Source organism: Coffea eugenioides, chromosome 3 (assembly GCF_003713205.1).
Source record: "Coffea eugenioides isolate CCC68of chromosome 3, Ceug_1.0, whole genome shotgun sequence".
In the NCBI taxonomy this organism is placed as follows: domain Eukaryota; kingdom Viridiplantae; phylum Streptophyta; class Magnoliopsida; order Gentianales; family Rubiaceae; genus Coffea; species Coffea eugenioides.
Genome location: NC_040037.1, coordinates 7929527 through 7943566, shown reverse-complemented (window position 1 = coordinate 7943566; position 14040 = coordinate 7929527). Strand labels below are relative to the sequence as shown.

Sequence of the window (14040 nt, the reverse complement as noted above, 5' to 3'; positions counted from 1 at the left end):
TATAAAAGAATGTAAATCTCAATTTACTTTCAATGAAAGAGGATGAAATTTCAAGGTATGCTAACATAACTTTTATCTTTTTTTAAATTGAAAATAGTTATATTTATATTGCATCGTTATATTTTTGTTTTTGCACAAGTGACATAGTGGAACATCTTTTCATAATGTGCAACTTAGGTGATTTGTGATATTATAAGATATTTAATCAAAGGTTATTTCTTGTCTTAATTTAGTTATGACTATGTTACATATTTATGAAATAGACATACCTTTATAATTAAAATTAATATTTGATATTTTAAGATGTCACATATTTAAATAAATAAAAATTATTTTGAACACAACATATTAAGATAATTTTGTTCGAAAAAATTTTGGGCCCCCAAGAAAAAAATCCTGACTCCGTCACTGCCCATTTTACCTTAAAGTTGGCAAGCGAACGAGATTGAAACCAATTAAAGGGTCCACCTGTTGCTAAATGTCTACTGATTTAGCTTCAATTTGTGATCATGGAAGTAGCTTCACCATCTCATGCTTTCTTGTATAGATGCTGATTCTTTATTTCATGGTTGTACAGGGAATTTGATGGTTAGGCATTCCCCTTATCTGGTGTAAGTGATTTTGCCTATACAGAGATAACATAAAATAAACAAGAAAATGAATAAACACACAAAAAATAATTATGGGAAGTTATTTGAGATGATTCCTGTAACACTTTTGTGATTTTTTGTGATGTGATACATGTGAAATACAAAGGTGGTTGAAAATTGCGTGTGTGATGCAGGCAAAACAAAATTAAATTTTTTTTTTTTAAATCTTGTAATCCAAACGCTTTTTATATTTAATGCAATTTTGAGCTGCTGACTCTTAACATCATCAGTTATCAAATGTGTTAAAAAGAAAGAAAATGCTGCAACAATGAAAATGTGCTATATGTAGTCGAGTGCCACAAAATGCAGAATTATGCTTTGTAGATAACAAGAATTGCATTAGTTGGAAAAGGAGGACAAACCTTTTTTTTTTATCAAGATGGTAGCTTGATGGTATTCATTCGTCTCATATCTGTTTCTTTTGCCCCCTCTTTTGTCTCATGGCCTCCTTCTCCTCCTCAGAGTAAGGCGAAACTAGGCTTTGTGTACAAGGAAAGGCATGATAACCTTTTATGTTTTGATCTTGAAATGGAATATTATTTGGATAGAGTATTATTTGGAATAATTACTGTAGCACTTTTTACATTACGGGGACCAACTTTATCTTATACATATATTTACATATTATGAATTAAAATTATCACAACTTAGCCCCCCTCAGCCCCCTTGGCTCCGTCATTGAAAATGGGAATACAACAACACAAGAATTAGGGGGACTAATCTCTCTTCTGGCTTCATGTTCACTTTTGTACGATGTTAAAATTGCATACATTCGAGTGGTTCTTCTTTGACAGTTAATTCATGATGCAAAAGTGTAATTTAGCTCCAAATCACCGTAACTTTTGTTGATACTATGACGTCCATCGTAGAAAAAGGGCCTTTCTACCGGGAGAACGCCAGTAATTCCCTAGTACTGCTAGCTTATTAGGCCTTGAACAATTTGTAGTTCAAGAAAACAGGTAAACTTGTCCAAACTAGAACAAGAAAACAGAGGCACAAAGCCCGTTGAAGCTCAATGCTCTTTGCCTGGTTGCTGCGAACTCCAGCCAAAGCAGACCTCACCATGGCAAGAGAAAGAACTTCAACCTGCTGTAATCAAACAAACCCAACTTAAGGCACAAATGCCAGACTGTGAGTTTCCTCCACTCCCACCCAAAATTTGAACATTTCCCAGTTTCAGAGCTTCCCTGTAAACTCATCGCTTAAATGCTCTAAAGACTCCCAAGTAAAGTCTCTCTCAAAATTGGAGTGCGCCTAAAAAACTTCGGCTATGTTTCTGATAAACCAATTTTGTCTTTCAAATCTAGAGTAATAAATTCCAAAAATAACTCTAAAAAAACACATCATCTCAAAATACTACCCACCACCACCCATCTCCCTCCACCGTCGCCGCCGCCGCCGCCACCTCCCTCCCCCCTCCTCCTCGCTCTCCTTCTCCTTCCTCTTCAAAATTTCACTAGATAAGCATGATTAGAGCCATCTTAAGCTCATGTTTAGCAATTGCTGACCAATTGTTTGTTTTAAGGACGGTACTTTTCAATCTTTACCAACTGCACCAATCACCAATGTAATTGACATTGACACCCAATGAAACAAATTTCTCGTTTTTTTTGCTTTGTGTTATTGCATTGAGTTGATGTATATTCAGGATAGGGATGATTTATCTCTCTGGGACCCGTGATTTTAGAAAATTTAAGCAGTCGACCAGGTCTGGTTTTCCAGTTTAGCCTAATTAGGAGTATACTTTTCGATTTATTTATGATGAGTCCGGCGATGATTATGAAGTCTTACGGGGGTTTACAAGAGCTCTGGGTTCGTTTGGACTGCTCAGGCATGTTGTTGCACACGGGAAGGTTTATTGGCTGCTTTGATTTGGCCTTCTGTACATTGATTTCGGGAAGCTACCTAATTATGAAAGGAGGATGGTGGTTGTGGTTTAGCTTAAGGAGTTTGGGAGGCATTCTTTGTCTGCTTTAGGATAGTAATGCAAGTAGTGCAGGCAGCATATGGTTGATGAATGAGTATAGGATGAAAGATTATGGAATGAAGCACTTGTTCTGCCTCTGTGAAATGGTTCTGGTGTTGAATGCTTGATCACCAGCATTCTGCCTATTAGAGGCGGGCGAAACATTTTGTTGCTTTCTGGATCAGTTTTTTCCCTATAATCCAGATGATGCATCATTCAGGTTTCACGAGATCACAAATTATAACATGTTGAAGGGCCAATTAAAGCACAGCGCAAGTACACCATGGATTTCTGGTCAGTAAGTGGTGAGGTTGACAAGACTAAAAAGCACTCCACAAGAAAATCACGAGAGAAAACAAGAACATAGCCTTCCCCTGGATTGAAATTGATTGCTGATCTATTATTTTCCAAAATTGTTTCCATGATCGCTTGGGCAAAACTAAACTATTCATGTAAGTCACAGCTTTCACTTTGTTAAACAATGAGGTTATACATGTATAAACTTCTGCTGAAACATATAATTTGAATCTCAACACAAAAGGGTGAATGCTTGGTGCGACAAAATGAGGTTTTGTATTCAAGCTCTGGGATTGAACACAAGCACTTTATCATAAAAAAACCTAAAGAAAATGTCCTGCTGGCCGTTGTTGTTCCCAAATAGAAAGAAATTTTGCTTCTTGATGTTTGTTGTGCAATGAGCAGCAAATATGTGTGTGTGTGTGTGTGTGTGTGTCCAGTCAGCACTCACCACAGCAGGAACAGAATTGCCTCTTATTCTGCAACATTATAGACTGAGACGGGAAGATCAGGAAAAAAAAATACTGGTTAGGATAGAGACCATATTCATGGAATGAAAAGAATGACTTGGCTCAGGAATCTATTCATGATGGAGGATATATGACAAACAAACATTAATTATTACAGCCTACAGGTTTCACATCTCATTACTAGAGTATTTTATGTGGTAATCAATCTCCTCTATTGGCTGAATCTACATATAAAATCAAGAACTTATTCCTCATTAGTTTTCTACACTCATTAACCTTAAATATATGAGCTAGTTCAACTGGCTAAGTTTACATAGTTAGATAAAAAACAGTATTCTTGTAATCAGATCTACATGTAGGATTTACTCATACATCGTCAGTGAAGGAAAGATTTACTCATATGAGTGTGTCTAGATTGTCAATTATTTCACTTTATTTATACCTTATTTACATACACTGATTTGCTTATATCATCAACACATTTTCGAATCACCTTTTTATCCCACATACATCATATCAAAAAGTACTACAGTATTTTTTCACAAAATTATCTCAAATAATTTACAATCGAACACACTCATATTAGAGGAATCCAAAGAGGTTAAGAGAGGACGCGGGGTGACTTAATCACTTACTGAAAAGTCTGAATTTGAATGTAGGCCCAAATAGAGCGTTAAGACACTATTGATCACAACTATTTTAAGTGTAGTTGTTTGGTTAGCTTTGATTAATGATTAGTAGTACATAAGTACTTGTACTTGGTAAGAGAAGGCGCCGAGACCGCCCTACATTACGTACACACACTTTGGGTACTTTGCGGGATGGGTTAATGTGAGGAGTTATTTAAAAAGTCAAAAAAGGAACTCCCAAGAAAATGACAGAGATCGTTTACAAATGACTGTGAATTACTATAATTACTCTTAATGTGACTATGGATACATAATTAAAAGCTACAAATTACTCTCAATCTATCAATGTTCAATCTAGAAATTACTAGAGCCTGCAAAAATCTAAAATTTATAAGTGTATTTCATATTTTTTTAAAAAAATATTACACTTACGTTTTAGTAACAAAATTACACCTATCTCCTTTGATTTGATAGTTATAATAACAAAATCTTAAAATAATATTGACTTGATCAAATTTTTAAATGAATACCGAAAAACACCTTTGTATAATGAGTTTTAATTTATTTTTTTATACAATTATAAGATTATCTAGTATAATTTTAAGGAAAATGTGCCAAATTTTTTCATGTCCATACCAATTATTTAATAAATAATTATAACAATAAATTTATCACTATGATAGGTCATTTTTGATGATATTTTATTATGGATTTAGATTTAGAAGATAGAAAATAAAATGTTGAAATAATTTATTTAGAATTTATGAATTTTTCGAGTAGTGAAATTATCATAATTTAGTAGTAGTTTTGGGTAATTTCTTTTTTATTTATTATTAATTTTAATACCAAAAAAAATAGAAAACAAAGATCAGCAAAAATATTAAATTACATATAAGTTAACTCATAAAAAAAATCACTAGTTCGATATTTGGATATAATAGAAACTAGAGGTAATAGTGATAGCTCTATAGTTTTAATGGCAAAAAAATTTTAAAAAAAAGGAATAAGAAGGAAAAAAATGAAAAAATAATTTTAAAAGTCATGTATACTTAGTATAAGCATAACAAACAAGGGAATTTCATTAAAATATTTAAGGACATTATTATTTTTTGAAATGATAAGGGAGGTATGTGTAATTTTTAAAATCTTAAAGGAGCTAAATGAAATTATTAAAAATTTCAAGAAGGTTTCTGAAATTATCCCTTTTTATATTTATACCAACTGTCATGTTATTTAAGTTTGCACGTGTTGTTTATTTTAAATTTTCTTTACATCATGTGACATAAGTAGTCGTAAGGAGACTGAATTTGGCACTCCCAGTCCCAGTAGTCCAACTGACTTGCCCAGCGGCCTTCAACCCGCTCGGAGTCTTTGCCGGTACCGGGAAAGTCAACAGGTCATGCATCCTCTGAAACACTAGCCCAGCCATTTCTTCCTTTCTTGGCAGCAAAAAGATCCTCCAACCGAAAAGCAAATCACTTAAAACAGATGGGAAACATACTTGCATTCCCGAAGCGATCCCCTCCTTCCCTTTTCGAGAAGCGATCCCCTCCTGAGAACCTTTTCGACCTTCCCTTTGACGTCCAGTGTTACAGTGTAAGATCCTCTCCGGGCTGCCATTGAAATCCCTCGTGCAATTCAGTTGCGCTTCAAAGCAAGCGAGGGAATTAATTGACGACCCGATATTCATCAGAGCCCATCTAAAATTGATCAATAGCTTAACAGACAGCCGAAGGGTGCTTATTTTGTGGTGGGATCCTAACTTATGTCGTCTCAAACAGTGTTCTCTTAGCTCGTTATTGTGTGCACCAAGTACTGAAACTGTTGACATTAATTATCCACCATTTAAAAATCCCTTTACTGGTGTCAGAGTTGTGGGCTGCTGTAATGGATTAGTTTGTATTGTCTTTGACGGAACTAAAATAATTTTGTGGAACCCATCTACTTGAAAATCAAAGATCGTACCGGATTTAGGCATTAGGGTAGAGGAAGATAAAGGTTTACCGGTTGTGACGTACTTAATATTTTCATGGGGTTTTGGATATGACAAGATTGAGGATGATTACAAAGTAGTAGCGGTGGCGTACGAGGCTGACCAAGGCGCTGCTACGGCCATGGATGGCGAAGTCCCTAAGGTTAAGGTTAAGGTTAAGGTCTACAGCACCAAGAAAGGAATTTGGAAGCGTATAGGGGATTTTCAAGGTGGTTATCCTCCGCTGGGGGTAGATGGTACATTTGTGAATGGGAAGTTGCATTGGTCACTGGAGGCAGAAGCTGGTGGAGATATTGTTTCCCTTGATTTAACAACAGAGACGTATGGACGGATAGAGAAACCTGAACAGATGAAGAAACCTGAAATTAAATGTGATGAAGATTCTGAATCTTTGTTTGAGCCAGTCTTGGAAGTTTACCAAGAAAAGCTTTGTTTACTTTGTTCTGTGGATAATGGTCATACAGATGTTTGGATGATGGAGATATATGGGGTTACAGAATCGTGGAAAATGCAGTTCGCTATCCTGATTAATAATCCTGGCGGGATTTCTAGACCATTGTGCCGGTCAGAGGACGGTGAAGTTTTAGTGTCAACTGGCACCAAGTCGGTACGCTACAACCCAGATAATGCTGCATATGTTGATATTCCATTTCGAGATCAAAACATAGAAGTTTATCATGCCTTTCCTTATACACAAAGCCTAGTTTTGCCTTACTCTAAGGAGGAGAAGGATGCTATAGAACAAAGGAGGAGGTGTAAGAAACCGAGATGAGACAATTGAATACCATCAAGCTACCATCTTGATTAAAAAAGAAAAAAAACGGTTTGTCCTCCTTTTCCAACTGATGCAATTCTTGCTATCTACACAGCTTAATTCTGCATTTGTGGCACTCGACTATATATAGCACATTTTCATTCTTGCAGCATTTTCTTTCTTTAACACATTTGATAACTGATGATGTTAGAGTCGGCAGCTCAAAATTGCATTATTTTTTGTGTGTTTATTTATCTTCTTATTTATTTTATGTAATCTCTATATCTTTATCGATAGCAAAATCACATACACCAGATAAGGGGAATGCCTACCAATCAACTTCTCTGTACAAGCATGAAATAAAGGAGTATCTATACAAGAAAGCATGAGATAGTGAAGCTACTTCCATGATCACAAATTGAAGATAAATCAGTATACATTTGGCAACAGGTGGACCCTGTAATTGGTTTCAATCTCGTCGCTTGCCAAATTTAAGGTAAAATGGGAATACAACAACAGAAGAATTAGGGACTAATCTCTCTGCTGGCTTCATGTTCACTTTTGTACGATGTTAAAATTGCATACATTCGAGTGGTTCTTCTTTGACAGTTTATTCATGATGCAAAAGTGTAATTTAGCTCCAAATCACTGTGACTTTTGTTGATACTATGACGTCCATAGTAGAAAAAAGGACTTTCTACCAGGAGAACGCCAGTAATTCTCTAGTACTGCTAGCTTATTAGACCTTGAACAATTTGTAGTTCAAGAAAACAGGTAAACTTGTCCAAACTAGAACAAGAAAACAGAGGCACAAAGCCCGTTGAAGCTCAAAGCTCTTTGCCTGGTTGCTGCAAACTCCAGCCAAAGCAGCCCTCGCCCTGGCAAGAAAAAGAACTTCAACCTGCTGTAATCAAACAAACCCAACTTAAGACACAAATGCCAGACTCTTGAGTTTCCTCCACTCTCCCCCCCCCCCCCCAAAAAAAATTTGAACATTTCCTAGTTTCAGAGCTTCCCTGTAAACTCATCGCTTAGATTCCATTCATGAAATCCAGTATTTGTCTTGCATAAAATCAAGTATTCCCTGTTAGTCCATTCAAATTTTCAAATTTGGACTTGTTGGTGAAGCAATTTGGAATTATTTATCAAGCGATTTGGGATTTCTGGACTTCTAAGTGCTCAGTGTTATCTCATTCCTTCCTCCAACTAGTATTTTTTTTGCTCTCATTTTGCACTTAATGTAAATTCTCTCTTGCTACTGTTTAGTTTAGAAAATAAAATCTAGTGTCTCAGTTGCTAGATAGATTTTGCCAACCTAGTATGTAGCTATATGCTATACTTTTCATGCCATCTTGTCACTGATCAATTAGTTTTTCTTTCTTAGTTTTGGGCAAATTGGGAGGTCTAATAAGATCTGGATTTTTTTTATTGTTCTTTGTGAGAACCAAGATTAAGGTTAGCGCTTTGGTTTGGCATACTAGTAAATAAACAGCTTGGAATTGTCTTGCTTGTCCTCAGCTAAAGAAGCCATAAAGTACTCATCAACCTTCTGATGGGGATTTTTAAATAGGAAAAACTGCATTTCATATTAATTTATGGCCCTGAGGTGATTATCTGTTGCTATATGACATGAAGTGCAGTGAATCCTATGCTGTTTCATCCCTTGTACAATGTGTTTCATAGTACTAATATCAATTGCTCTTTGAGAACAGTTTAAATGTGTTGCGGCTCTGCGCTCCCCAAGACTTTGTCTCTTGTGTTCCAAACATGAAATGTCTCATGTCCATGGATGGAAGACTGTTGAAGACTGATTCTATACCTGCAGATTGTTAGAAACAATTATGCTTGACCTCCTACTCCTTATATCAGCCTTGGTGTCGATAGTAGTCATTATTTTGGCTGTCATGCACACTTGTTGTGCAGCTTCTTTGAACTTCTCTAAAGGTTTTGGTCCTTCCAAACCTGTCTCTTGAACTTGGAATATTGATCTTTGGCTTCTTATTGTAAAACAAGAGAATGACTCCTTATTTTCGTGGACGAATTCCAGAATCTCTCCATTTGTGCTTGTGTATATACACCTGGTAGCCTTTGGCTTTATAATCTCTGCAGGTTTGAGAATCCACGTGGTCATTTATGAAAAAGAATTTCATGAGCTGGTTTCTCATGAACAAACTCAGCCATTGCACTTTTCTTGTGAAAAAGAATTACATGAGCTGGTGCCTTTTGACGTAATATTAGTAAGAAGACATCATCCACCAACTATTCTTACATGATCCGCAACGATCCTTAATGTAAAATAAACATACATGTGTCACTCTATTACGTAGTGTAAAGAAGTATAACATTAAAAATGTGACAAAATATGTAAATTCCCAAAATACTAATGTATACTTATTTTATGGAATGAAAAATGTAATATCTGATGAGCAATAAAGAATACATATATGTAACTATACACATATATCTAATTGGTATAGGAAGCTACCATTACGAATTTTCTTTTTCCTTCTGTCTTGCTTTCTTTGTATTTCCTATGTTTACTTTACTAATCAATACCTCCATCCCCAATATTTGTCATTTTTCGGCGACTCAAAATAATAAAGTTCTAAATTTAAAGCCTTGATATGATTAGATAGATGGCATTTCAATGCACGCATTAGGAATTTGGCTTGCTATCTATTGTTATCTTTGTGTAATTGATTATTGAGTAGATATGAGTGTGGAGTTTTTTTTAGTATATATAAAAACCTAAGGTCTTGTGTTGGATTGCTGTTTTCCGTCGAAAAATTACGTTATTTTTCGTAATCACATTTTCCTATTACCTTTTTCCCTCACATACATCAAATCGCTACAGTAATTTTTCTATGAAAAATCATGAAAAATGCAATCCAAACACAACCTAAGTATTTTGTCCTCTTCTCACCCAAATATGCCTAAAATTCCCAAGTACATAAAAAAGTATCTTCATGTTACAAGAAATGGTATAACAAAAAAAAAAAAAAAGGTAACCAAAACATTTAAATAGATTATAAATGAATAATTGATTTTTATTTAATTCATTTAGATCCATTAAGTGAATTGAATAAATTTCATCCACCATTCATTAAGTCAAAACTAATTATGAACCATTTATCCATATTACCGCGTCTCGTTAGAAAGCAGATGAAGGTGAGTGTTTCATGTGATTTGCCGACGCACACAACTTTGCTTCCTCTAAGAATAGCTAAATTCAATACGATTACGAACGTTTGCACTATCATTCCAAAAACTCTCAGCATAGGAATCCTGTAGTCAGGAAGTTGATTGGCTGGAATCTGGAATTACATCATCTGATTTGGCATAATTGTACCTAAACTACTATTTTGTTTTCGGGCTCTAAAATATCCAGCAAGAGTTTTCCGTGTAGGAGTTAGTTCGTGTATGTATGTAGGTATTTTTAGGGAGACAGAGTCGCCTTCTGGCTCAAAGAGATCACTAGTCCTGGCACCGCTACACCTGGCGCCAGGAGTAGCAGCATGGTAGCGGTAAAGCTAACCGACGCCTTGGTAACAGTTTCAAGTCCGTAGGAATTCCAATAATGGCGTATAGCTTTTAGAGCATGAGACGATGCATACTCTATAATCAAATAGTAACTTTTATTTGATGCCTGTCTAATCAAATCAAATCAATCCATTTTTTTGGAGCAAAAGGTTACTTTTATGCAGAATCCGTTGCTTATGAATTTTCTTAAATGGCTGTATCCACTTTCATAAATATCTAGAAAATCCAACTATAATGGATGAGCCACCATATGATGAATGTCATTTTCCTTGCCTATTTTTTTCATTGTGTTTTGCCCCCATATATTCAGGTGATTTCTCATCTTTTCTTCCCCAGATATCAAGTTCGTGTCACCAATGGTCTGCCTAATAACACCATTCCCTTAATCATTCTTTGCCAATCTTATGAGCTTGAATATCATAACCGAGCTGTAAATGAAGAATTCCAATGGGACTTTCGCCTTAACTTCTGTGGGACGACATTTTTTCCGCCATTTTTGGCGGGCTGGGAAAGATAAAAGGCATTAGACGTTTTCAACAAAGCTTTGGCTGAAGATGTGTGTTGTAAAGATTGCCCTTGGATAGTGAAAGAACTCGAGGGTCTTTACCTTGATTTTTGTTTGAAGGAAGCTTCAATTGGATACTTGGTGATGTTGAAATTGATTTGAATTTCCTAAATGTAGACTGCAGTGGTAGCTTTAGGAAAATGAATGATAATCTTTATATGCAGATCACGGATGATAGAGGCCATGCAGTTAGAAAGAAAGCTGGTACAATACCCTACTAGGCATAGGCAGAGGAGGAGAACCAGGCCAGGGATGTAAAATTAAGATTTGAAAAGGATATGATAATAATAATAATAATGTATTTCATAACATCAAGGATTAAATTTGACAAAATGTCAATACACATAGCCATTAAAAAAAAAAAAAATAAAGTATGAAAAGTACGAACTTGAAGAACAGGAAGGTATCTAGCAGAGCATGCATTTAAATTAAAGAGTGTGTGGAGTAAAACGAGCAAGATGTCCTCTTTAATCGTAAACCATATTTTGAAACACAAGAAGGTGCCAATTAAAGCACAACGCAAGTAGTAACTGCTTTCTGGCTCGAGTACACCATGGATTTCTGGTCAGTAAGTGGTGAGGTTGGCAAGACTGAAAAGCACTCCACAAGAAAATCACGAGAGAAAACAAGAACATAGCCTTCCCCTGGGTTGAAATTGATTGCTGATCTATGATTTTCAAAATTGTTTCCATGATCGCTTGGGCAAAACTAAACTATTAATGTAAGTCACAGCTTTCACTTTGTTAAACAAGAATATTAAATTAAAAAACAATGAGGTTATACATGTACAAACTTCTGCTGAAACATAATTTGAATCTCAACACAAAAGGGTGAATGCTTGGTGCGACAAAATGAGGTTTTGTATTCAAGCTCTGGAATTGAACACAAGCACTTTATCATAAAAAAACCTAAAGAAAATGTTCTGCTGGCCGTTGTTGTTCCCAAATAGAAAGAAATTTTGCTTCTTGATGTTTGTTGTGCAATGAGCAGCAAATATGTGTGTGTGTGTGTGTGTGTCCAGTCAGCACTCACCACAGCAGGAACAGAATTGCCTCTTATTCTGCAACATTATAGACTGAGACGGGAAGATCAGGAAAAAAAAATACTGGTTAGGATAGAGACCATATTCATGGAATGAAAAGAATGACTTGGCTCAGGAATCTATTCATGATGGAGGATATATGACAAACAAACATTAATTATTACAGCCTACAGGTTTCACATCTCATTACTAGAGTATTTTATGTCGTAATCAATCTCCTCTATTGGCTGAATCTACATATAAAATCAAGAACCTATTCCTCATTAGTTTTCTACAGTCATTAACCTTAGATATATGAGCTAGTTCAACTGGCTAAGTTTACATAGTTAGATAAAAAAACAGTATTCTTGTAATCAGATCTACATGTAGTCTTTAAAACACAAAAATCCAGTACTACTGAGTAAGAAGATTTGCAACTTATTACTTTTTGGTTCAGATAAACTGAACAAAAGTTAACAAACACCAAACAAGATGAAACAAGCAGTTGATCAAACAAATGATAAGGCAGCAAGAAACCAACCTCTTTCATGTCTTCAATTGCTGACGTCCACTCCTCAACCTTGTCCCCATAATCACACGGATGAACTAAACTTTCTGTGTATACCACAGTATTCTTGAAACTGCAGATATGAACATCTAGACTCTCATGCTTGAATACTTGTTGAAATGCCTTCTTTTTCATGTCATATATGAAAAGTTCCCTTTCAGACTTCGTCCTAACCACAAAATGTCCATTTCGCATCATGCAAATTGGTTCCAGGCCCACCAGTGTTTCCGAATACAGAATAGATATAATCTTAGTCCAATAGCTGCTATTTCCATCATCCATCAATGACCACACCACAAAATCGTGGTTGGCAGAAGTCCTCCATTGGAGACTAAGCCGTCCTGCCAAAACCTTCAAGATTGGGACAGCTCCCACAACCTCACAAGGAGGAGGCAACATCTCAACAAATCTTTCTTCAGCCAAACTGAAAGACAAAACTTTATACTTCTTTCCTTCTTTTTGCACGATAAAGTAGGCGGAATCATTAACACAGACAATAACAGCACGTTTTTCGGCCCTAGTGTAAGCATCATTCAAAACTTGATCGATGTTGCAAGTCCCATAACCATTCAGAACCCGATCATTTAATTTTCTCCAGGTATTTTCTTTCAACGAAAACAACCAACAATCATAGGTACCATTGTCGTAACAAACTCTAAGAATTTTGTAATCATCATGCAGTGAATCATATCCAAACCCATATAACAGATCAAAATGTGATGATGATGATGACTTCAGTGTTGGAATCCTTCTCAATTTTCCCGTGGAGGGATTCCACACGAACAAAACCCTTTCATCATCCAAGGCAATAAAGAGCAAACCATTACAAGCACAAACAATTGTAGATAGAATAATACAGCGCCTTCCTACGGGAATTTCAACTTGTTTAGCTCTGGGATTTTCACTATCAGCTAAACTTGATGTGTCCAAGATGTAAAAATCAGGATCATTATAAGCCGAGCAAAAATGAGTTGGCATAAAGATTTTCTCACCGTCACACTTGTGCTGGTGAATCTGAAGGTGCAACTTCACAAATTCACGACTCTGGATTACAGAATGCCATGATTTCGATACGCATTTGAATCGACAGAGGGTCTTGACTGGCAGAAATTTTAGAATGTCACCAAGCAAATCACGGGGCAAGTGGGAAATCATAGCCATGGATGATTCAATCAATTGGGATTCTGCCACTCTCACTAGGGTTTAAGAAGGAGGAGGAGACAACAAATTAAGAATCAACATACTCATCGAGGAAAAGAGGTACGGCCGATCGGCAACTCATAGGATGCCGGTAAAACGGGCCTGCGGGCTTTATTTACTTTTGTTTCTTGCGGTAGCCTCAAGCCTCATGGTCTGTCTTTTTTTTTTTTTTTTTTAGGGCAGGCTTTGAATGGTACAAAAATACAAAAGAAGAAATTTAACATGTGAATACTAACCATCACAATTATTGTGCCCTACAATTAGACAGTTTTTTCAAAAAAAAAAAAAAAAAGTAACATAGATTCCACAAGTGCTTAATGCGCAATTGAACATTCATTACTTAAATTCAAAAGAAAAAAAAAAAAAGGAAAATCAATAATGTATACA

At 35.8% G+C, this 14040-nt stretch overlaps 2 protein-coding genes across 2 annotated transcripts; one reads left to right on the top strand and one right to left on the bottom strand.

The window, feature by feature from the left end:
• Nucleotides 1–5319: 5319 nt before the first annotated feature.
• Nucleotides 5320–8800, top strand: LOC113765485 (F-box protein CPR1-like). Its single transcript, XM_027309684.1, has 2 exons — nucleotides 5320–6828; nucleotides 8472–8800. Exon 1 carries the CDS (start codon nucleotides 6127–6129, stop codon nucleotides 6775–6777), a length of 651 nt encoding a protein of 216 aa, XP_027165485.1. The 5' UTR covers nucleotides 5320–6126; the 3' UTR covers nucleotides 6778–6828; nucleotides 8472–8800.
• Nucleotides 8801–11603: 2803 nt separating this feature from the next.
• Nucleotides 11604–13764, bottom strand: LOC113765436 (F-box/kelch-repeat protein At3g06240-like). Its single transcript, XM_027309611.1, has 2 exons — nucleotides 12427–13764; nucleotides 11604–11939 (listed from the first exon to the last, which is right to left on the bottom strand). The coding sequence occupies exons 1-2, from the start codon at nucleotides 13612–13614 to the stop codon at nucleotides 11886–11888; spliced, it is 1242 nt and encodes a 413-aa protein (XP_027165412.1). The 5' UTR covers nucleotides 13615–13764; the 3' UTR covers nucleotides 11604–11885.
• Nucleotides 13765–14040: the final 276 nt, after the last annotated feature.

Coding starts and splice junctions, on each gene's coding strand:
- LOC113765485 (XM_027309684.1), top strand. CDS start 6,127: ATGGATGGCGAAGTCCCTAAGGTTAAGGTTAAGGTTAAGGTCTACAGC.
- LOC113765436 (XM_027309611.1), bottom strand. CDS start 13,614: ATGGCTATGATTTCCCACTTGCCCCGTGATTTGCTTGGTGACATTCTA. Junction 11,940..12,426: donor CAATTGAAGACATGAAAGAG/GTTGGTTTCTTG, acceptor TTCCCGTCTCAG/TCTATAATGTTGCAGAATAA.